The 24,326-nt window shown below is 50.1% G+C and overlaps 2 protein-coding genes across 2 annotated transcripts in view; both read right to left on the minus strand.

Annotated features, from left to right (window-relative positions):
- SSU72 (SSU72 homolog, RNA polymerase II CTD phosphatase) overlaps positions 1–11,281 on the minus strand; it is a 29,346-nt gene extending 18,065 nt beyond the window's left edge. Inside the window, exons 1-2 of the mRNA XM_041770971.1 lie at positions 10,908–11,281; positions 6–149 (exon numbers count right to left, since the gene is read on the minus strand). Coding sequence (XP_041626905.1) covers positions 6–149; positions 10,908–11,170 — 407 coding nt within the window. The 5' untranslated portion in view covers positions 11,171–11,281. The remainder of the gene's footprint in view (positions 1–5; positions 150–10,907) is intronic.
- A 10,331-nt stretch (positions 11,282–21,612) lies between these two features.
- FNDC10 (fibronectin type III domain containing 10) lies at positions 21,613–23,682 on the minus strand. The gene has a single exon (XM_041769831.1). The coding sequence runs from the start codon at positions 23,642–23,644 to the stop codon at positions 22,946–22,948; it is 699 nt and encodes a 232-aa protein (XP_041625765.1). The 5' UTR covers positions 23,645–23,682; the 3' UTR covers positions 21,613–22,945.
- Between the last annotated feature and the right edge of the window lie 644 nt (positions 23,683–24,326).

Here is a 24,326-nt window from a genome sequence, read left to right on the forward strand (position 1 = left end):
GATACAGTTCTTTATCCTTCCTAAGGAGATCATTGTACATCTGATCGTATGTAGTTTTGAAATCATAAACATTTGGCTTGTCAGGTGCTGGTCCTGGGAGCTTCACATGAGTTCCTGTTCCAAAGGACCGGACACTGAATCCACGTTTGCTGAAAGACACAGAAGGAAAGAAAAAAAAAATCACAGTTGGATTGAGACACAAAATTCTAAAAACCAAGGAATATGAAGCAGAATATAGACAAAATGAGTAACTGTTGATACTACAAACAGGTTCTTAAATTCTTAACTTTAAGCATTTTATTCACAAATTTTTAAAAATTCTGTAGCATACTGGGGTGCCTGGGTGGCGCAGTGAGTTAAATGTCTGACTCTTGGTTTTAGCTCAGCTCCTGATCTCAGGGTCATGCATCGGGCTCTGTGCTCAGTGCAGAGTCTGCTTGAGATTCTCTCTCTCCTTTCTGCACCTCCCAACACTCGTGTGCATACACACATGAATAAATAAATCAATTTTTAAAAAGATTTTATTTATTCACGACAGACAGAGAGACAGAGACATAGGCAGAGGGAGAAGCAGACTCCCCGCAGGGAGCCCAACGCAGGACTCAATCCCCAGACCCCAGGATCACACCCTGAGCCAAAGGCAGACGCTCAACCACTGAGCCACCCAGGAGTCCCATAAATAAGCCAATCTTAAATAAAAATCCTATAGCATATCATACAAAAATTGGATGAAACCACTGCAGAAGAAAGACAAAAGGTTTGTGAACCCAGTTACAAGGTGGCGTGTGAGGAGCACAGGTTGTTCAATGCACCTCTCTAGAACCTCTCTGACCCTTAGAGGCCTGACAGACACGCAGGGTTAGGGAAGATTTCTTCTGAAACATACCTGACCACTGCCCTGACCTCTGTAGAGGGTTCAGGTTCACAGGACCCCTATATTGTGTCTCCTAAGAAACTCCCATAGACTTGACAGCACACGACACCACAGGAGCACCCTGCGTTCAGTTCCTGATGTCCTGTGATGTGGGCTTGCCAGGAAACCAAACTGAGAGCCCAGGGGCATTGGGCCTACAGGGGCACCTCCGCAGCCTGTTACATTATCACATCGGCCCTGAGGGTTAAGAACAGACAGCTTCTGAGCTATGGAGACTCTTGTAACCTGGAGTCCAAGAAAAGCGAAGGAGCAAAAGATATGTCTATTACAAAACCAGGGGAATGTGCATGAAGCGCAGCCCCTGTGACTGACAACATAAATCATTATCATTTTAAGTGACATAAGAAATGTTATCTGAAAACAAACCTCACAGACTTAAGGGGCCATGTGTTTCCATTGGTGCCCCCATCCTCCCCACAGGCTCACCTGGCTCTGAAATCCCTGGTGGTAATGGTCTCACGCTTTCCTAGGTTTTACTGTAACTCTTATGTGACTATGCCTGGAGATAGATTTGGTTTTCACAATGAAAGGTGCTCCTGGCATCTAGAGACCAGGGAGGCTGCTAAACCTCCTATGATGAACAGGAGAGTCCTCCAACCCAAAATGTCAAGAGTGCAGAGTCTGACATATAAAATGAAATGAATAAACCCCACAGAGAGGCAAAGCTATGAACATAAAAGTCATAGGGAAGGAAACAGCTTAATCTCCTTCATCGTAAGAGAAACACATAATATTAAGGTCCAAGGCTGCTTATGGGTTAGCACTCTCCCACTGCCATGTCAGCGCCATGCAGTAGGGATGTGGTCCCTCTGCTCGCTGCTGTGTCCCTAGCACCTATAGCAGCACACAGCCCGCACACAATCAACATCTGGCAAATGGCAAATGAATAACAATTTTACAAGGAAGGAAAACCTCAGTCAAATGGTGCAGCTGGATGTGACTCGTGAACTTCTGGAGAAGGTGCCAACATCCACCAAGTGAAAATCACTGTGCCCTCCAACACAGACACTTCACTCTGGAAGACCATCCTACAGGACACACGTATGCATCTGCAAATAGCCCCAGATGATGCTCACTGCAGCCCTGACCATAACCAAAGAAGACAAGAATCAGTTGTGTCCCTCCATCCAGCAGGTTATCGTAGACCACGTGAACAAGGCGAGGAGCACCACATACACCAGAATCTCCTGCAATTATTCACAGCAAAAGCAGAGTGGAAACACGTCCAACTCTAGTGGCTCAAGGGACTGGGCAGCACTGTGTCCCCAAGGAAAAGACACCTCCACGCCTGCTCACCTGGCACCCACACAAAGCATCAAGTAAGCATACATGGAAACAGTAATCTTAAAAAGCATTCTTGTCGTTTTCTTTAAACACTTCACCTGAGTCCTCTGAGGTTGGTAAGAACTGAGTCATGTACCTGCATCTCTAGAAGCCTGAGCTGTGCAAGCAGGCCCCCAGAAAGTCACTTGTGACAAAGAACACAGCATAACAACAGAGATTTCGGACTAGCAAACCAAGACCCACGTATACCTGAACTGTTAAAATAACCCTAAATACAACCAACATTTCTGACACTTGATCACAGCCACAGACCATAACGTACCCTGTGCTGTGACCAGAGGGTGACAGGGCCCAGCCACAGGGCATGGATATGCAGCACACCTCGACTTGAGTGCCCCAAGAATGTCCAGGCAGACCATCTTCACCCCAAATCTGAATTTCCTCACCAGATTACATAAAATAAATATTTTCTGCCAAAGCACCAACAAGCCTGTGACGAAGGTCATCTCAACAGCGGAGGAGGTTAACAAGCTGTTGCCCAGCCACCCACTACCTGCTCGCCTCCATGCAAGAAAGGTCAGCAGGGCACTTCCTTCTGTGCAGGTCCCATTCTCCTAAAACTGTCCCAGAGGAGCAGGTCATGGCCATGAGAGCCACAGAGAACACACTGGGATGAGCCGAAGTCTGCACCACTCTGGAAGAACAGTCTGAAACAAGTAGCTTGCTTTTTACACTCCAAGCCACTTCCCTGAGGTGTCCTAAAGACTCTCCCACTGCCTGGGACCCTGCCACTGTTACAGCAGCTTAAAGGCTGTTGAAATGTAAAAGCTGCACATTAAAAACAAAACTGCACATTATTGAGGGATAAAGGGAATTACTCCTGAAACTAACCCAGGGTCGGCAGCATGACCTTCCTTTAACCCTGCTAACTCAGGTCTCCTTTCAGTTTACTGTGTGACTCCTGGAAAAACAAAGGTGCCCAGAAGCACAAGTATCCTGGATGCTGGTAAGTCAACTCCACCTACCACTTCACCTGTATTCAGGGGCAGCTTTACTCCGAGAGCACTGGGCCATTCACACACCCAATACCTGAATGTAAAGCACTGCCTCTTCAGCTGGCAGGGGAATGAAGGGACCTGTGCTAAGAAACCACATGAGTCCATGGAAATAAGCCCGCCCAAGGACATGACTACAGCTTCAAACATTAAAAACCACCACCACTGGGATCCCTGGGTGGCGCAGCCTCTCTCTCTCTCTCTCTCTCTCTGTGACTATCATAAGTAAATAAAAAATTAAAAAATATATATATAAAAAAAAAACCACCACCACTTTCAGGGCTGGCAGGGTTTTTTTTTTGTTGTTGTTGTTGTTTTTTAAGATTTTATTTATTTATTCATGATAGACACATGGGGTGGGGGGGGGAGGCAGAGACACAGGCAGAGGGAGAAGCAGGCTCCATGCAGGGAGCCTGTCGCAGGACTCGATCTCGGGTCTCTAGGATCACGCCCTGGGCCAAAGACAGGCGTTAAACCGCTGAGCCACCCAGGGATCCCAGGGGTGGCAGGTTTATCCTTCATTTTGATTCAACATATTGCAGATACAATAATGATCATAACACACCCAACTCGGAACACCTGGGTGGCTCAGTTGTTGAATGCCTGCCTCTGGTTCAGGTCGTGATCCCAGGGGTCCTAGGATCTCCCCCATAGGGCTTTCCAAAAGAACCCTGCTTCTCCCTCTGCCTGTGTCTATGCCTCTCTGTCTCTCTCATGAATAAAATCTTAAAAAAACAAAACAAAACAAAACAACCCAGACCCAACCTTCTGTCCTTCGATAACTGAAAGGGGGGGAGGGTGGCAGTGACAAAGTAGGTAAAACATCCAGTACACAGGACAGTGATGGAGAAAGCCATGGGCAGGAGCAGAGGGGACCAGGGAGAGTGGGAATTAGGAGACAGAGCACCTCAAGGAGTTTCACAGCACACACCCCATGATACAGACCCTGGACAGGGCCCCAAGGTGTTTCAGGCTGGGGTAGGGAAGACAGGGTACCCGAAAGCTACCCACAGGGTTCTCGGAAGCCTCCTGAACCAGAGACTCACATCCCCATCCTGCTGGGGCAGCCCGAGTCTGAATTGCCTGGACAGTGCCACCTGGCAGACCCAACTATCTCTTCTACACATTTTACGTAGGGTCTGACGCTTGCATTAGGTGTACAAATGGAACATTCTCCACTTTAGTCTGTCCATATCTGTAATTTTTTTTTTTAATTTATGATAGTCACACAGAAAGAGAGAGAGAGAGGCAGAGACACAGGCAGAGGGAGAAGCAGGCTCCATGCACTGGGAGCCCGACATGGGACTCGATTGCGGGTCTCCAGGATCGTGCCCTGGGCCAAAGGTAGGCGCCAAACCACTGCGCCACCCAGGGATCCCCTAGTCTGTCCATATCTGTAAAAGCAGATCATCCCAAAGAGAATTGAGCCCAATATTCCACCTGGCTGATTCTTTACAAGGCCTTCAAGGGGGTGAGCGCTGGATCTCCAAAGGGACAGGTAGAACTCTGAACAGAGGAAGCTGCCCCCCGTAAGAAATGGTGTAGTGGCCTGTCCTCACCATCCTTCTCAACTTTCTGAAATGGCAGTCAAGTGTATTTAAAAATAAAACAATGTGGCTTGTTCTTCCCCCAACAGAATGTTCCCAAGTGGCAAAAAGGCTAATTAGCAACAGAAGCCTGGTTTCTTCTGAGCTGATGCAACTGCCAGAGCAGCACAACAGCAGTGTGACAATGATCTTACATAAAAGAACTAAAGGCTAAAAAAACATTCCTGACAACCAAGAGGCTTTGTCTCAAAGGCCAACTATTCCAGACAAGTGTTTATCAAATGTCTTCACAAGTACCAAAAAAATCTATCATAAAGAACTTCTCACAGGAGCACCTGAGTGGCTCAATGGTTGAGTGTCTGCCTTTGGCTCGGGTCGTGATCCCAAGGTCCTGGGATTGAGTCCCGCATTGGGCTCCCCAAGGGGAGCCTACTTCTCCCTCAGCCTACACCTCTGTCTCTCATGGATAAAATCTTAAAAAATAGGGGATCCCTGGGTGGCGCAGCGGTTTAGCGCCTGCCTTTGGCCCAGGGCGCGATCCTGGAGACCCGGGATCGAATCCCACATCAGGCTCCCGGTGCATGGAGCCTGCTTCTCCCTCTGCCTGTGTCTCTGCCTCTCTCTCTCTCTCACTGTGTGCCTATCATAAATAAATAAAAATTAAAAAAAAAAAATTAAAAAAAAAATCTTAAAAAATAAAATAAAATAAGATAAAAAACTTATAACAGAAAATGTCAAATTTGGGGGAAGAGAAATTGTTTCCACCATTATCCCAACAGCTAAAGGTAAAATGACGATGTTCAAATGAACACCAAAACGAATCACAATATCCAAATTAACAGCATGGATTGTATTATGTTTTCTATTTTCCATCATATGATTATTAATTGAATTTCATACACTTCTTTGGCCAAGACTGAAATCCTAGACCCACTGCCAACTCTGTGAAAGCACACCCTGTCTCTAAGTAGGGCACGATGCACTCCCAATCCCAGGTCACCTTCCCTATAGGCACATCACTCACTGCTAATCAGCCTACCTATGTGATGATCTCATATTTACAGAACACAAATCAAATGCTCAGAAGCCACCAAACTTTGAAGGCCTGCCTGCAATGTCACTGTCCTGGAAGTCACAAAAGCCTGCAAAACGAACTCTTCTGAAATGTTAGTGCTCCAGTAAAATTAATGTCATCACCTGCTAAATGTGGGCTGTAAACACATTTCAGTAAATATGTTCTAGGGTTTACATCTCCCTTTCTTATCCTCCCACAAGGTCAACAATAAAACTGAACAACTGGACAGCCCGGGTGGCTCAGCGGTTTATCATCGCCTTCAGCCCAGGGCGTGATCCTGGAGACCCAGGATCGAGTCCCACATCGGGTTCCCAGCATGGAGCCTGCTTCTCCCTCTGCCTGTGTCTCTGCCTCTCTCTCTCTTTCATGAATAAATAAAATCTTTTAAAAAAATAATAAAACTGAACTAAGGGTGGGATGACTGTCAAGCTTGTGACAAGTGCACCCTTATGTCCAGCCCCCCATCAGCACCCCTGCTTAGACATTCCTCCCTCCACAGCTACTTTTCCTTAACCTTGGCTTCTGGAGGGCCACCTTGCTCTGCTGGTTGCTCTATCTCTCCAGTGTCTTCCCTGTGCACAGTGCCAGCAGAGTGGGACCTCCAGATCTGGTACTTCGGATGGGTCAGCAACAAATCACCACCAATATGCTGTTCTCCTGCCCCAACACAAAGTGACCCTAAACAGCAACATGTTACTAACAGGGTGAACCTGCTGCACTGTCTTTTCTGCTCTGGACTCCACCTGTTCTCATGTATAAAAGATAGAGAAGATGATCCTTTATGCAGGAAAGAAATGTTTTAGCCGTCGGAGCTTTTACCATGCTTGGTCTACTCAGTTTTGAATCCATGTTCGCACAAAAATTGACCTTTCTCCAACCATCCTCCTCACTTTAGTTCTGCCTCCTGAAGACAAAAAAACAACGCAGTCCATTAAAACCCAGGAAGGTAAATGTGTTCCTCTGTAGGCGCTTCTTCTGCAGTCTCTGTCATTCTTAAAAACATGATTTCTAATCCTCTCACCTTTCCAAATAGCTTCTAGTTTACTTTCTTCAAGGGTACCCAGAACCAAAGTAAAGATGCAGCCAGAGAGGCTACAGGGCAGAGTGGACTATCCCTCCCTGGTAAAGGAAAAGAGACTTCTGGAATGGGTCCAAGACCAGGAAGGGTCTAGTGCCATGACTGCGTACGCTCTTATGGCACAACTACAGGCAGCCCGAGACTTGGTCCCACCTGGGAGAGGACAATTTTGCCCCTATCCCAGTGTGGCTGGGGGCCTACATACATGCTCTGGTCATGATTTGGGAGCCCTATCCAAAGTGGAGAACCACAGGACCTTAGCTGATTCTGTTGCCCTGCCCTCACCCTTGACCCTTTTACAGCCCATGCTTTTCCCATCTGGAGTCTTGATTCTGTTACTCATTCTAATCAGATACCCACATATCCAAATCCTTGCTGTCATTCAGGAGCCAGGGCTTCTTGTTCTGAATACCACCTCCTCACCTGTGTTAAGTGTGGACATCCTAAAGTTGCAAGGATGAAATCAAATGGCATTTAGAAAGCACCTAGCAGAGAGCAGCTCAAGAGACTGACCCTCAACCTAGTTTCCTCATTTGCAGCCTCCCTGCTCATGTTCCTCAAATCAGTGCCTTAGGGCTGAAAACAGACTTGTGAACTCAGTTCAGCAACATGCATAAGTCCATGAAAGAACTTCCAAAAATCAACATGCTCCTTAACATCCAGGAGATCACTCTGAACAAGAAAATAAAATTGGCTCCAAAGGGAAATCTCAATCCACTGCACACCAAAAACAGAAGCCTTTGTGGAAACTCTCCTAAAAAACCTAAAGAATTAAAAAAAAAAAAAAAAAACCTAAAGAATAAAGAACTTCCAGGGCTGGTATTTGAAACAGTTTAGTCTCAAAAGATCAAAATGAAACAGGAAACATTATGACTAAAAATGCCAACATTTGTTACAATCTGTACTTGACTTGTCAGAAAAATTGTCAAAGCTGATTTTCAATAGCTCAAAAATAAAATATCAAATAGGGTTTCAGTAATCAAACTACCTCCTGTGTGGATTTAATTAACTTCATTCCTTTTAATATTTCATTTCAGAAGCTTTCCTGTTTCACAAAAGTCCTCTTGAAGGCCCTAATGTTCATAAGGTCTCATGTGGTGACAAAACCACATCAAGTTCTTAAAAATGCTTCTAAATGCTGTAAATAATCCAAACAGAGATAAAATAAATAATTGTCAAAAGTGAAAATGACAGAAGTTGTTGCATCTCAATACTATTTTAAAACTTAAAGAGGAGATCCTCTTTTGCCTTAGTAGCTTGAAAAAAAAGAAAAAGAAAGAAAATAATACCCAGATTGAGAAAATATCAATTCTATACTTAGGTACCTTTCTGGAAGACAGTCCGGCAAAATGTATGAAAATGTGAAATATGCCTACCTTTTGACTCAGCAGTCTACCCCCAGGAATTCATCCAAGGAAACAATGAGATAACTATGTAAAGTTTATATATATATGGCACCAGGATATTGACATTTTAAGAGTGAAAGGTAAAAAAACAGCCAAAACGTCTACTAATGGGGGGCTGGCTACAAAATTAATTGCTGCACGGAACTCCTCTGGATGACTGTGTGCTGATTCTGTAACTACTGCTGCTACTCAATATAAACAAATGTATTCAAACTCAATACATCCAAATAAGAACCAAAATATAACATCACTTGAAAAGAAATTACAAAACAACACTTTAACCTGTACACACAGGAGATACCCAGAAGGTGCTACACGGATCCTGTGACTGTCATCACCTCTATCTTCAGTGTATTTTGTTTATGGAAAGATCTTTTTATAAACACTAGTTTATGACAAAGGAAAATCTCCCCCCAAATAGTCACATTCACGATGTCAATAACACAGGTTACTCTAAACTTACCTTTTGCCTCCATTCTGAGTCTCATTTTTTTTTTAAAGATTTATTTATTTATGAGAGAGAGAGAGGCAGAGACATAGGTAAAGGGAGAAGCAGGCTCCAGGCAGGGAGCCCGATGTGGGACTCGATCCCAGGACCCCAGGATCACTCCCTGAGCTGAAGGCAGACACTCAACTGCTGAGCCACCCAGGCGTCCCCTGAATCTCTCTTTTTTTTTTTTTTTAAATTAATTTATTTATTTATGATAGTCACAGAGAGAGAGAGAGAGGCAGAGACACAGGCAGAGGGAGAGGCAGGCTCCATGCACCGGGAACCCGACGTGGGATTCGATCCCGGGTCTCCAGGATCGCGCCCTGGGCCAAAGGCAGGCGCCAAACCGCTGCGCCACCCAGGGATCCCCCCTGAATCTCTTTTTTAAGTAAATTTGAAACACAGTGAAATGGGTAAAAGCACACTTAAGCATTTCTACCTGGCGATTATCTGTAGAGGTTTTCCTGCGCCCCTTTTCCATAGGATAATCCATGCTGCGCCACCTGCCACTGCTTTGAACTACACAAGGACCTGTCATCTTGTAGTGATTGTCTAAAAGACATATCCGACGGCCAAGTTCTGGAACTGGTTCTATTAACAAAATTGCTACAGAGGACTAAAAAAAACCATTTCCCTTTTGTGAGATTTCACCTCAACTTTGTTATGCAGATATAGCGCCAGACCTTAAACTAAAGATCACAGCCAGAGCCAGCAGAATGAGGTGCTTGCTCTCCAGATCACTCTTTCTGAGAACATTAAACTTCCACTTTTCTTGAGTTATTTTCCAGGAGTGTTGTTAACTTTACATTCTCCCGCTTAAATTTACTCAACTTTTAATGACTGTAAACATTAGCACATTTCTAGATTTAAAGCAAGTTTGCAATTTTAAAAGTTTCTGTTTATTTATTTTTTTAAAGTTTCTGTTTAAAAACAACCTTTACGTTGAATTGTTAGGTTCAAAGTATCCCACTCTAACCAAAAAACGACATTAAGCAAATCGCCGGTGTGGGAGGTTAGGAAAAATTAAACTCTTAATAGATCCTGGAACCCTGACACTTCCACCTTCATTAAAAGATGAGAGGAGGTACAAGAAATATTTAGTTTTCCAAGTTACTGAGGAGAGAGAAAATTGGAATGTGGTAAGCAGGAGGCTGCTGCGGCGGCACTGCTGTCGTTTATGTTATGTGGAAATTTTAGGAAAAAAGGCGGTTTCAATTTTACTTCCCTATCAAAGTTGACGTGTACACCAAACTTTAACACAAACACAAATAGTTAATTCCACATTCTGCAAAGTGATTTTGAACGAGAAAACTTACCAAGCAGGAATAAACTTTTATTAAACACGTACAATGCCAGGGTCACAAAAGAGAAGTCAGTATTGACGAACAAACCAGAAGCGCAAAGCTGAGTTCGCGTGGAGTCCAGAAATTACCAGCTGCAGGCATTGGGAGGAAGAGCTTTTTTTTTTTTTGGCCCGAAACTCGAAAACGTAGATAGGAGCAAATACACAAATTTACGAAGTAAATAAAACAAAACAGGCCGTTTCCGTGTTCGGGCTTTTGCTTTATCCCGAGGTTAGCTGTGCACGTCCTCCGGCAGAGCTGGGACCTGACGACGGCGCCTGCCGTAGACCCTATCCTGATCTCTCACTTACCGGCCCGGGGACGGAATCCCACCGAAGCTGCGCTATTCTCAGGTGCACAGATACGCGAGCGGAGTAGATGCAAAACCACCAACCCTGGGTTTACCGGGAGCTTGGAGGTCTGCGCGCCCGGGGACCTCTGGGCTCAAAACCTGAAACTTCCCGCGACGCACAGGCAGGCGCGGGGCCCGCGGACGGCCGAGCCTGTGCACTCCTCGCTGCGCTCGTCCCCGGAGCCCCCGAGCCCTATCACTGGCGTCGGGCGTGCAGGGAGCGGGGCCCGGACCACCGCCGTTGCCGCCCAGCACCGGTCCGGGCGGGCCGCGGGGCCGGAAGGACGGCCGGTCAGCCGGCGTCCGACAGGGCGCGCGAGGCCAGGGCGGAGGCCCCAACTACCTGAGGATGTTGTGCGCCTCCATACTCCGGTTCTGGTTGCTCGAGCACACCACCGCCACCCGCAGCGGCGACGACGGCATAGCAGCGGCCGCACCGACCGCGACGCCACCGCTCCGAGACCGCCACCCAGCCGCGGCGCTTCCGCGCGAGCAATATGGCGGCCACGGCGCCCGGAAGTCATGACGCCAAGGCGGCGGCGGCGGCGTCGGCGACGTAGCGCGTCGGGACGCGCGGGGTGGGCGTTTGCACGGCGTCCGGCCCATCGCGGCCGGACCTACTCGCGCCGGCCCATAACTCGCGGCCGCTGGAGGGGGGAGGCCCCGCCCCCAGGCCCGGGTCCCGGGCGAGCGCACCGCGGCTCCCGGCGTGGGCGGCCGCAGCGGGAGCTCCTCAGAGGGGCCTGCGTCGGCCCGGAGCCCCGCGCAGGCATCTACGTCACGAAACCGCGACCCCGTCGCCGGCAGTGACGCACGGACGTCGCGCCGTCGCCCTTGACACCTCAATCGTCCCGCCGACGTCGCCGGGAGTGACGCGATGGACGCTGCGCCCGCAGGATGTTGGTCCGCAGTTGCCGTGCGCTCCTTCTCTGCCTCGGTGGGCCTGGGGGTCTCGTTGCTGCGGCCGAGCCGGGCCCAGACCCCGCGCCTCTGTTGGATCGGCCGCTTCCTGGTCTGTCGTCAGCGCGTCGCTGTCCTCGGCCCTGCCAAGTTGAACGTTTAGTCGCAGTTCTGGAAGCTTTTGAAGAGGAATCGTGAAGGATCCTCGAGTGGGAGTGCAGATTGAGCGCGAGGGTTGGTTTGGAGGCTCTGGGGGCTGAGCGGTGGGGTCGCAGGGCCTTTGATCCCGGCGCAGAGGGGGCGCAGCGAAGGGGCCTGGGAGACAAGTGAGGATCCGAGAGGGTGGGTGACGGCGGGAAGACGCCGCTGGCGCGGAAGCGAGCGTGCTGGAGGGTGCTGGGTCCGAGACTGGGCCTGGGGCAGAGGCCGGGGGCGCCCGGCGGCACGTTGTTGGCAGAGAAACTCCGGGGAGCGGAGGGAAGGGAACGGAACGCCCACCAGTCAGGCCGTGAGGGGGAGCCTGGATGGCTCAGCTGGTTAAACGTCTGCGACTCAGGCCATGATCCCAGGATCCTGGGTCAAGCCCCGCATCGGCAATCCCAGCTCAGCAGGAAATCGGCTTCTCCCTCTCCCTCTTCCTCGCCCCCTACTTGTTCTATCTCTCTGTCGAATTTTAAAAATCTAAAGAGAAAAAAAAAGAACAAAGCTGAGAACGAGGCTCTCAGAATTTTTTCCTTTTTTTCTTTAAGATCTTACTTTCAGTCATCTCTGTACTCAAGGCGGGGCTGGAACTCACAACCCCGAGAAAAGAGGCATCCCTAGGCCCTCAGGATCTTCCAGGGTCGCTGGACATGGTTGTGGTGAGCGGAGGACAGGATGTGTGCCCCGAGGAAGCATTTACCTGGAAGGACTTGGGTGTTTGAGGGAAGAACCGGGGAAGGAGTACACTCTGCCCGCCTGCTTTGTCTGAATATGTGCAGAATGTAGGGAGAAAAACACACCAAAGAGAGTGGTGCAGGTACTTAAGGGTGGTAGAGTTAAGGGTGCTTTAAATGTCCTTTATATTTTTTTTAATTCCCTTAGTTTTTTATGAGGAACACCTAGTTTTTTGTGATGAACACCTATTTTCTTTTACATTCACAACAAATACTAGAGCTATTTCCTTTTTTTTTTTTTTTTTTTTAAGATTTTATTCTTAAGAGACAGAGAAAGAGGCAGACACAGGCAGAGGGAGAAGCAGGCTCTCCGCAGGACCCTGATGGGGGACCCAATCCCAGACCCCAGGATCTCGCCCTGAGTCAAAGGAAGACATCCAGCTGCTGAGCCACCCAGGTGTCCCACCTGTTTTCATGTTAAGAACAAAACCCCTCAATGGCTTCCCCAGTGTGCTCAGAACGTACTAACCTAAATTCAAAGGCTTTATGGTCTGACAGTACCAGGCTGTTACCTCCTTCCTACTCCTGGTTTGGAACTTAATGGCCCATCAACTGAAAACTGCTTGTCTTCTGCCTTTTTTACCTCTGTATATACCACCCCCAAAACTCAAGTCTCAGTCCAGGGATTGAGAGTCAGATAAATATCACCAGCTTGAAGAAAGTTTACTCTCTCCCCTCTTTCCTCCCACTGGCCTTCCTGTGCTCCCAATACCATATTCACAGACAGCTCTAGAGGCGTGAGGCCTTTTCCAGATGAAACAGAGGCTTTTTTGCTTTTTTTTTTTTTTTTAAAGCCATTGACCCTGTGGAGGTACTTGCTGAGTGCTTGTAGAGCAGATGTTGCACAAATCAGCTGTGGTTCATTTCACTGTGGAGTAGTATTCCAGTATATGTGTGGGCTATACTTTATCTCTCTCTTTTTTTTTTTAAGATTTTATTTATTTATTTATTCATGAGAGAGGCAGAGGCACTGGCAGAGGCAGAAGCAGAAGCAGGCTCCATGCAGGGAGCCCGATGTGGGACTGGATCCCAGGTCTCCAGGATCAGGCCCTGGGCTGAAGGTGGTGCTAAACCGCTGAGCCACCGAGGCTGCCCGTCTATTCATGTCTTGACTGACATTTGGGTTTTCATTTTTTAGCTATTACATAAAGCTGCTTTGAACATCCATATGAGAGTTTTTTTACAGACATACTTTACTTCTAGAGTAGAATGATTAGGTCATGTTTGTGTGTATGTTTAACTTTTTAAGAAACTGACAGGTTGGGATCCCTGGGTGGCGCAGTGGTTTGGCGCCTGCCTTTGGCCCAGGGCGCGATCCTGGAGACCCGGGATCGAATCCCACGTCAGGCTCCTGGTGCATGGAGCCTGCTTCTCCCTCTGCCTATGTCTCTGCCTCTCTCTCTCTCTCTCTCTCTCTGTATGACTACATAAATAAATAATAAAAAAAAATTTAAAAAAAAAAGAAACTGACAGGTTGTATTATTATTTTTTAATTTTAATTTTTTTTTATTCATGAGAGAGAGAGAGAGAGACAGGCAGAGTGAGAAGCAGGCTCCATGCAGGGAGTCCGATGTGGGATTCTAGGATCACGCCCTGAGCCGAAAGCAGACACTTGACCATTGAGCCACCCAGGTGTCCCTCACAGATTGTATTAAAAGTGGACATGCTAGCTTGCCTCCCCACTAGCAGTGTTGCAGTTACCTTACCAACACTTGATATGATTAGTCTTTTTAGTTTTGGACAGTCTCATATATAGTATCTTATGATCTCTTAATTTGGTTTTACTTTTTTTTTCTTTTTTAAGTTGGCTCCATGCCCAATGTGGGGCTCAAAGTCATGACTCTGGGATTAGGAGTCACACACTTTACCAACTGAGCTAGCCATGTGCCCCTCTTCTTGTGGTTTTAATGTATATATATATTTTTTTAATGTGTATTTTCTTAATGACTAGTGAAACTGAACATATTTAATGTGCTTGTTGGTCATTGCTACATCTTCAGTGAAGTGTCTGAATCATTTATACATTTATCATATAGAGTTTCAAGCTGTGTATCTGTTTTACATATATATACATACATACATATCAGATATGTAATTTACAAGTATTTTCTCCCTCTCATCAATGTCTTTTGAAAGACAAAAGTTCATAAGCTTAATAAACTATGTTAATCAATTTGTTCTTTTATGGTTTGTGCTGAAATATCTATATGAAAAATACACTGGGTGGAAATAATGGTATAGGGAATCCCTGGGTGGCTCAGCCTTCGGCGCAGGGCGTGATCCTGGAGTCCGTGGGATCAGGTCCCACATCTGGGCTCCCTGCATGGACCTTGCTTCTTCTGCCTGTGTTTCTGTCTCTCTCTCTCTCTCTCTCTCTCATGAATAAAATCTTAAAAAAAAAAAGGAAATAATAGTATATTAGACATCACAGAAAATGAAATTGAAGACATACAAAGAGCATCAGTGAGCTGCACAGCAATGCCAAACAGCTGATACAGGTGTTATTAGGCCCCAAAGAGCAGCCATGCACTCTGGCTGGTTGTTGGGGGCACTGCTCCTGGCTCTGCTTCAGCTCTGGGAGGTTTCCCTCTAATTTTCTTTGTTGGTTCTTCTCTTGGCCTCATGGTTCCCTCATACATACTAGTCAGTACTAAGCTATTCATCCCCATGTATCCTCTTCTTACTTCAGTGTTTCACCTGTGAACTCTGGCCAACTTCGCCTCCCTTCTTCCCAGACCCATCCATTCAGCTCAGGCCAACCACTGGGCTCTGCCCAAGTTCTTCCTCCTTGCTGCGCATTCTGAAAACCAGATGGAAAGCTGGAGCAGTCTTAGAACTCAATTCATTTGGGGATGCCTGGGTGGCTCAGCAGTTGAGCATCTATCTGCCTTCAACTCAGGGCATGATCCCAGGGTTCCAGGATCAAGTTCCGCATCAGGCTCCCTGCATGGAGCCTGCTTCTCCCTCTGCCTGTGTCTGCCTCTGTCTCTCATGAATAAATAAAATCTTTAAAAAAATTCATTTGTTCCTTTCTCTCAAGGGTCACAGCCCTTCAGTGCTTAGAACTTTTGTTTACATATTTTGTGTTTTTTAGTTTTCAGGTAGGAAAGAATTCTGGTTCCTGTTATTTCATCTTGGCTAGAACTAGAAATCTTCATCTTGGCTTGAACTAGAAATCTCATTAAGTCTTTTTAAAACCATAAAATGTGGAAACTCACCCTATAAAGTTTTAATAAAGATAGTAAATATGGTACTGTAGGAAAAGACACACCGACCTACAGAATGCAATAGCCATAAACAGACCCACGTAAATGTGGGAACATGGTAAATGATGGGAGCACTACATACTAGGAAAGAATGGATTGTTTCTGTACAATGGGATGGGAAAATTGGTTCAGTGTATGGATATAAAAAGCTGGATCTCAACTTCACATATTATACAAAGCTCTAGATAGATTAAGGGAGTATATAAAAGGTATATGCATAATGCATATATGCATTAAGGGCATATATAAGAGGTATAAAATCAGAGCCAGTTGAAAAAACAGGAAAATACATTTTTTAAGTAAGCCCTATGTCCATCATAGGGCTTGAACTCATGACCCCGGTATTAATAGTTCCCTGCTCTTCTGACAGCCAGTCAGGCACCCAAGGAAGATATCTGTATTCCTTGTGTGTGCAAGGATTGCTTCAAACCAAAAAGATGCATACAACACGTAGTAGAAAACAAAAGGTCTCCTGTCACTAGAATTAAGGATTTCTTTTTAACAGAACCTGGAGAGAGGCACCAAACAGATTTTCCCCTCAGAGCCTTCAGAAGGAGCCAACACGGCTGAACTTTTTTTTTTTTTTTTTTAATTTTTATTTATTTATGATAGTCACAGAGAGAGAGAGAGAGGCAGAGACAGGCAGAGGGAGAAGCAGGCTCCATGCACCGGGAGCCCGACGTGGGACTCGATCCCGGGTCTCCAGGATCGCACCCTGGGCCAAAGGCAGGTGCCAAACTGCTGCGCCACCCAGGGATCCCCCACAGCTGACCTTTTTATTTCAGATGTCTAGCCTCCAAAACTGTTGGAATGTCTGCTGTTTTAAGCCATCCAGTTTATGGTGATTTGTTATAATAACCCTGGAAAACTAACCCAGCACAGATTTAAAAAAAAGTTTCATAATATCAGCCCTATTGGACAGTGCTGATCTAGAATATTTGTGGAACTCTTGAAAATCCAAAGGAAAAATTCATAGCAATGGAAAAATGCACAAAGAATAGGAATAAACACTTCATTCAAGGGGAAATTCAAATGTCTCATAAGGATAGTAGGTGGGGCGCTTGGACAGCTCAGTCAGTTAAGCATCCTACTCTTGGTTTCCGCTCAGCTTATGATCTTGAGGTCATGGAACTGAGCCCCATGTCAGGCTCTGCGCTCAGCAAGAAGTTGGCTTAGGATTCTATCTCCTGCCCCTCCCTGCCTGCTCTCCCACTCTCTCAAAATCTTAAAAAAAAAAAAAAAAAAATTGTTAGTAACTTGCGGCCTCAGGTCACTGCTACACAGCTAGCAGACGGCAAAAGAAAGCTGATACACAGTAATTGTGAGAAATTAGGGAAATAAAACCTCAAGCGCACTGCTGATAGGAGCGTTAAGTGCTTTTTTAGTCATTTAGAATAAATTGATAGGGGGGCAGCCCAGTGACTCAGCGGTTTACTGCCGCCTTCAGCCCAGCGTGTGATCCTAGAGAGCAGGGATTGAGTCCCACGTTGGGCTCCCTGCATCGAACCTGCTTCTCTTTCTGCCTGTATCTCTGCCTCTCTCTCTCTCTCTGTGTGTCTCTCATGAATGAATAAATAAAATCTTTAAGGGGCAGCCCCGGTGGCGCAGTGGTTTAGTGCCGCCTGCAGCCCAGGGTGTGATCCTGGGGACTCAGGATCGAGTCCCACGTCGGGCTCCTTGCATGGAGCCTGCTTCTCCCTCTGCCTGTGTCTCTGCTTCTGTGTGTGTGTCTCTCTCTCATGAATAAATAAATAAAATCTTAAAAAAATATATTTGTGCATTCTGCAACATGGATAAATCCCAGATATTGTGTTGAGTAAAGATAATAAAGATCCGCAGCACAACTTTGAGGTAAGTTAAAAAAACAAAAACCAAACAGGACACATCAGAGTGGTTGCTAATAGGGGAAAAAGGGAAGGAGCATGAAAGAACCCAAACTGAGCAGGATGGAGACACCAGGGCAAAGGAAAAGCAAGTTCAGATAAAAGTGGACAAGGGGAGAAGAAAGGCAGATCCCAGACACGATGAGGCTACATATTTAATGATGTTGGAAAGATGTTAGGGTTCAAAGCCAATGGCCAAGAAGGAATTCTTGAGATGTCTTTGGTGCAAAAAAAAGTGGTATTTTGTGTTTGTTTTTTTTTATTTTATTTTATTTATTTATTTATTTATTTATTTATTTATTTTTAATTTATGACAGTCACAGAGAGAGAGAGAGGCAGAGACACAGGCAGAGGGAGAAGCAGGCTCCATGCACCGGGAGCCCGATGTGGGATTCGATCCCGGGTCTCCAGGATCGAGCCCTGGGCCAAGGGCAGGCGCCAAACCGCTGCGCCACCCAGGGATCCCTGTTTGTTTTTTTTTAAAAAGATCTTGTTTATTTGACAGAGAGAGAGAGCACAAGCATGAGGAGGGGCAGAGGGAGAGGGAGAAGCAGACTCCCCATTGAGCGGGGAGCCCGACGTGGGGTGCAATCCGAGGACCCCAAGATCATGAACTTAGCCGAAGGCAGATGCTTCACCGACTAGGCCCCCCACGTGCCCCAGCAAAAAGGTGTTTTTTTTTTTTTTAATTATTTATTCATGAGACAGAGAGAGGAGAGGCAGAGACATAAGCAGAAGGAGAAGCAGGCTCCGTGCAGGGAGCCTGATGCGGGACTCGATCCAGGGACTCCAGGATCATGCCCTCAGCTGAAGGCAGGCGCCCAACCGCTGAGCCATCCAGGCATCCCAAAAGATGGTTTTATTAAAGCACTGGGACAGGACTGGAGGGCAGGAATAGCTGCATCTGGGTCCTGAGGAGGGGCCAGCTCATTATAGACTTTCAAGTTGGGAGGGAGTTAGGGAGAATGTGAGTCTCTAAGGAATTTGGAAGCAAGGTTTCTAGGACCTTGAGGGGGCTGGTTGTTGTTGGGAGGTCATTTATTACTGTCTAATAAAACCTGAGTCATGAGACCCTTCAGATGGATATTGGTGGGTCATGTGCTTGGGGGATGATGGTCAACATATGTCTGAGGGTGGGGTAGAGATAAAGGAAGTTTCCAAAGGAATTTTTATATGCTAGCATGGACTCACAGGGTCCTGGAGGTCGGGATAAGACTGCTTTTTGCCGTCAGCAAGGTATTAACATGCAGACAGCCAAGTCCCAATAAGGTCCTTCCGTTACAAGGACTTGTCAATGGGCTGTAGGCAGTTAGGAAATGTAAATTTTCTTCTGCCTTTGTATCCCACATTTAACAGAGTAGGAAAGTCAGGGAAACTATCTCGGCCCCCCCACTCCTCACCTAGGAGCCTAGGGAAATGCATCTCTGTTATACGTGACCAAGAGAACAGAGTAGCAGCTGAACCCCACGCAGATTTACAGTAAGAAAAGCATAGTAATGTCCCTGCAGATAAAAGAGGCATAGCAGAAAGCCGAACCCAGAAAACAGATAAAGATCTTAACCGCATATATTATCAAAGCTAAACAAGACATGACAGCAGTTAGGGAAGAAATGGACGTGGCAGAGATGTGGTGGGGCTAGGAGGCTAGGAGGTGAGTGTCACCCCACCTCTCCAGACCCAGGCTGAAGCGGCCAAACCACCGGTCCTCCAGGCCAGCGTTCTCGGCAGCTCCTGAACGTCCCTGAAAGCCAGACACGCAGCCCTGACCCCCAGCCCTGAGGTAACGGGGAAACGCCAGCTCCACAACCTGCTCGTTGTGAAACTTTGCCTCTCTGCCTTTCGCTGTCTGCCCCACCTGCTCTCTAGCTTTGCAGCCTCTGAGGCTCACGGCAGGAGCCTGGGCCCACCCTCTGGGAGCAGGGGAGCAGGCAGTTGCCTTGGACGGTGGGGAGGGGCCCTGGGCAGGAAGGTAAGCATCCTGCAATCACTGCTAAGCCCCAGAGCCAGCTATGGAGGGTCCTGGGCCTGTGTTCACAGGATGATGGTGGGTCTTTCCTGTTGGCTGGGCAAGGACTATAGGCTGTGAATCAGCTTTGGGGAGTGAGCAAGGAATCAGGGGTTTGTACACAGAAGCCATCATAATGGGAATTTCAAGGAGGGCCACCAATCTAGATTTTGCATAGGGTTAGGCTGAAGATGTAGCCCTGGGGTCTCAGTCCCAGGTACTTATGCCCCAGTAACTGGTGGCATAAGTATTCATCTCTACCTGCCTGATCTCATGTAAGCTTTAAAAGAAACCTGTGAGTTAGGTTCCAGGACCGTTTGTATTTTGCAAAGAAAGAAATAGAGGCTTCCAAAGGCTACATGGCTCTTCAAAGGCAGAGCCAGGCTGACAGGCCAGGAAAACCTTCAGTGTAGCAGGACCAGAGCAGTTGCTTCTATTCCACCTCAAAAAATTAATAACCTGGGATCCCTGGGTGGCGCAGCGGTTTGGCGCCTGCCTTTGGCCCAGGGCGCGATCCTGGAGACCCGGGATCGAATCCCACGTCAGGCTCCCGGTGCATGGAGCCTGCTTCTCCCTCTACTTGTGTCTCTCTCTCTCTCTTTCTATCATAAATAAATAAAAATTTTAAAAAAATTAATAACCTGAAGTGTTTTCGGGCACCAGTGAGAAAGGAAAAGTCTTGACCCACAAATGAGGTATCTGGACCTCACCTGCGGAGTCCAGGGCAGCCGTGAAGATGTTACAGGACAGTGACAGGTCTATCCACTGGCCAGTTAGAGCCAGAGTGGCTACAAGGAGAGCAGAGACAATGACAAGGAGAGAAGTAGGGAGAGAAGGGGGCAGGGGAGGGAGGCTCCTCTAGAAGCTGGTAGGGATGGAGAAGGTATGGGTCAGTCTTTTGGGTGGACGGGCTGGGCTAGGATCCTGGTGTTCCTGTCACCCCTGGGAGAATGATGGGCACATGAGGAACACACAGTTTGTGAGGATGACAGGGAACTCAAAAGAAGCGCTCAGCCTGAGACCAGCTCTGGGGGGTCTCCCAAACCCAGGATGCCCTACTGGACGGTGCTGGGGCACAGCTGCTCAGCTCTGCCTTGGCAAACCTAAAGCTGGGCTCAAGTGCTTCCAGAAGCCCCTGGAATGAAACTCTATGGAGCAGAAGGCTGCAAACCAACCTTGTGGAGCAGCTAATGGGACGGGCTTCTGGGTCCAGCTGGTATGAGCACAACCCCACAAAGAAGCCCCAAACTAGGTGGAGGGCCAGGGGAGGACAAGAAAGGGATGAGAGCAGGCCTCACAGAACCTCACAATGGCTCCAGTCCTGGAACCCAACTGCACTCAGGAGCTGAGGATGGATGACAGGGCTCCTCACACCAGGGCTGCCAAGGACTCCCACTTCTACCCTGTGTAAGATGCCCAAGTGAACAACAGGTCAAGAGGGGTTGCAGCCAGCAAAGCCCCCTGCACCACCACCACCACCACCACCCCCGCCCCGCCCCCACCAGAATGAAGACTGCTAGAAGCAGAACCCCTCCCACTCCTGCCAGGGGCTGTCTAGACATGTAGCTTTACCCTGCCCTCTCTGAAGGGATGAGTCACTCCTCAGATCCTGGCCCGCCCCCAGCTGTGTTTGATCCTCAGGGTCACAGCCAGCTCCAGGATCTCAAGGACAACCAAGGACAGCCAAGGAGGAGGAGGGCTTTTGGGAAGGTGGGTGGTGATCTAGTACACATCCCCCAAGCCCCCTCCGCCCACCATCCCACTCCCCAGGAAGGCCCAGGCTGGCGAGGGGACCCTCCTAGAGCTGCCTAATTGCTGCATGTCACAAAACTGGGTCACCAGTGAGACTGGGCTATTTCTAACTGCAGCAAATGCTGTCCAAACGCCCCCCACCCCAACACAGCAGGCCCAGGGAAAGATGCTTTTCCAAGGTTTGAGGGCAAACAGAAAACCCGTCCCCTGCCTGAAACAGGGTGCTTTGGAACTGGGAAAGGGACCCACTTCCCCCCCACCCCCCACTTCTCCCTTCCCTCTCCCCAGTAAGCACACAAGACAGTGGTTTTGGTCTAAAATGATGGACATTTAGACATTGACGCCAGGCTTACGCCTGACCAGCGCCATGCCAGGGGCAGGCCGAGCAAAGACAGAGAGGTAGGGAGTGGGCACTGTGGGGACACCAGCCAGGACCTGGGGTCACTGGAGGCTGCTGGGGTGAGGGTGGAGAGGGGTTAGCCACAGTGACTCCAGAAGTACAAGGTCCAGGATGGTCAGTCAGGGACTTGCAGAGAGCCGAGGCGTGCCTTACCCCTCTTGGTGATGCCAGGTGCCCAACTCAGGGAGCAACCTTGGCCAGGGTGCTCGGGTCTTCCCAGAAAGGGACAGTCCAGTGGGTAGCAGCATCACCAGCCATATCCTGGGCTCTTGGCTACCAACGCGAGTAAGAGGTGGAGTGGTGCTGTCCATCATGCTGTGGTTGAGGCCTGGGATAAACACCACAGTGGCAAGTTGTGCCGGGAAAGGCTGGCATCAATTCTGCTCTCCAGATGCAACACTGTCCTCTGAGACAAGCCGTCTTCCCAGCCACTTGCCCCCACTCACCAAAAGCCCTCATCAGAAGCAGCACCCACAAAAGAAAATGAGACGCAGCCCTAAAGAGCTGCCAGCTTCCCAGAAGGTCAGAGGACATTCAGCCCTGGACATGGCAAGTGCAGGCTGGGTTCACCTGCTGCGCTACATCATGGTTCCCAGCCTGTCACCCAGGTAGGGGAACACCACCGCACACTCCTTACCCACACTTGGGGCTCCTGCAAAGCTTGAAAGGAGGTTTCCCAAGGGGCTCTGGCTAGGACCAGGGCCATAGAACCCCTTGGTCAGCACAGGACGGGTGGTTGGCTCCCGCAGTGGGCCCAAGACACTAAGGCACGACGCTAATCTAAGCCCACTGGGGTGAGGTGGGGAGAGGACAGGCTCCAAGGGGCCTCCTCCAGTTGGCAAAGCACACAGTGACCAAGCAATGATGACAGCCTGTTTTTTCCAACTTGGCACAGGCTGGAGGTGCAGGGTGATGACCTGGGGTTCCAATGGCTCTTGCTAGAAGGGGCTGTTATGTCCCGGTGGCCCCTATAAAGGCCTCTGGAAAGCAGGGAGAGCCCTAGAGGAGGCTGGCACCCCTGCGCAGGCCCAAGGGTGAGTCCCGAGCTGGAGTCTGGGAGGCAGCTGCCGGGCTCCAACGGTCGTGCAATGACTCCGAGGCCCAGGCGTGGGGCCAGGGGCCCTACCAGTCTCCAGCAGGCCCTGCGTGGAGATCCTAAGGAGGGAGCAGGAGCGAGGAGTGGGGAGCGGGCGCCAGTCTCGGCCGGCAGAGCCCCGGGGGGCGGCGACCGCCCAGTGCTTCAGGGCTGCCTGCGCAGGCCGGGGCGCCCGAAAGCTGGGTGCATGAGGTTCTCGGTGATGTAGGCCACGAGCAGGCAGATGACCACCAGCATGACGCAGATGGAGCCGCCCACCGCCGTCATGGCCACTACGATCTCCCGCATGCCGGCCGGCTCGGCTGCGAACTCCACGCACTCGGCGGGCGCGGCGGGCTCCGGGGGGGCGGCGGCGGCAGCGGCGGCGGGCTCGGCGCGCAGCGGCAGCGGCTGCAGGCACAGGCGGTAGCGCACGCCGTCGTGCACGTCGGGCAGCAGGTAGTCGCGGCAGGAGGCGCCGAGCAGCACGCGCTCGCACGGGAAGCGCGTGTAGGCGCCGCGCCACGAGCAGTTGAGCGCGAAGGCGCGCACGCGGTGCGCCTCGGCCGGCGCCAGGCGCCACTGCAGCAGCACGCTACGGTTGCGCAGGACGCTGGCGCGCAGGGAGCGGCCGGCCGAGGCGTGCGCCGCGCAGCCGGGCGCCTGGCAGCGGAAGCCGCGCGCGGGGCTGCGGAAGCACAGGCGTCCGCCGCCCGCCTCGGGGCCCTCGGGCAGCACCTTGTAGGGGCACCAGGGCGCGTCGGCCGCCGGCTCCCAACCCGGAGGCGTCGGGGCGGCGGCGGCGGTGGCGCGGGGCGGCGGCGCGCAGGCGGCCAGCAGCAGCAGCAGCGGCGGGGCGCGCATCCTGCGGCTGGGCGGCGCGGCGGGGCGCGGGCTCGCGGGCTCACGGGCGCGGCGGAGGGTCACGCGGGCCGCGCCGCCGCCGCTCCCCGCGCTCCCCGGCGCGCCGCGCCCTCCGCCGCCGCCGCCGCCCGCTCCGACCCGCCCCCGCGCCCCGTGCGCGCTCGGACCCGGCGTGGCGGCGGGGGCGGGGCCGCCCCACGCCCCGCCCCCGTTAACCCTCGCGGGCCCGCGGCCCACGGAGGGCGGATGGCGAAGGGGAGGGGGCGACCGGGGCAAGACCCCTGGAGTGTGGGGGTGTGGGGTGCTGGGGGCCCCTGCGACCCACACTGGCCTGTCCCGTCTTCTGTCCCCAAGTGAACAGGTTCCTGTCCCTCCGCGCCCCCGCCAGGCCTCTGCTGAGGCTTTCGGGGGACCGGTCGTGGCCCCCGAGGGCAGCCCCTAGCGACCAAGGGGAGCGCGCAGGACTCGGGTCGGTGTGCCGCAGGCCGCCCCTCCCAGAGGCGCGGTGGGGACCCAGAGTAAGGGTCGGTTGGCCCTGCCGGGGAAGGGAGAAGGCGGCAGGGGCGCAGGAGAGAGGAGGCTTCGTTTGCTGAAAACTCTGCGCTTCTTGCCGGAGACCAGGCTGAGCTCTAACCAGCCCTCCGCGCGTCTCTTCCACCCACAGACGCGGCCCGGGGCGAGC

This window comes from Vulpes lagopus, chromosome 10, assembly GCF_018345385.1.
Source record: "Vulpes lagopus strain Blue_001 chromosome 10, ASM1834538v1, whole genome shotgun sequence".
NCBI classification, from domain to species: domain Eukaryota; kingdom Metazoa; phylum Chordata; class Mammalia; order Carnivora; family Canidae; genus Vulpes; species Vulpes lagopus.

Excerpts from the sequence above, each read along its gene's own strand:
- FNDC10 (XM_041769831.1), bottom strand. The coding sequence starts at position 23,644 with ATGCGCGCCCCGCCGCTGCTGCTGCTGCTGGCCGCCTGCGCGCCGCCG.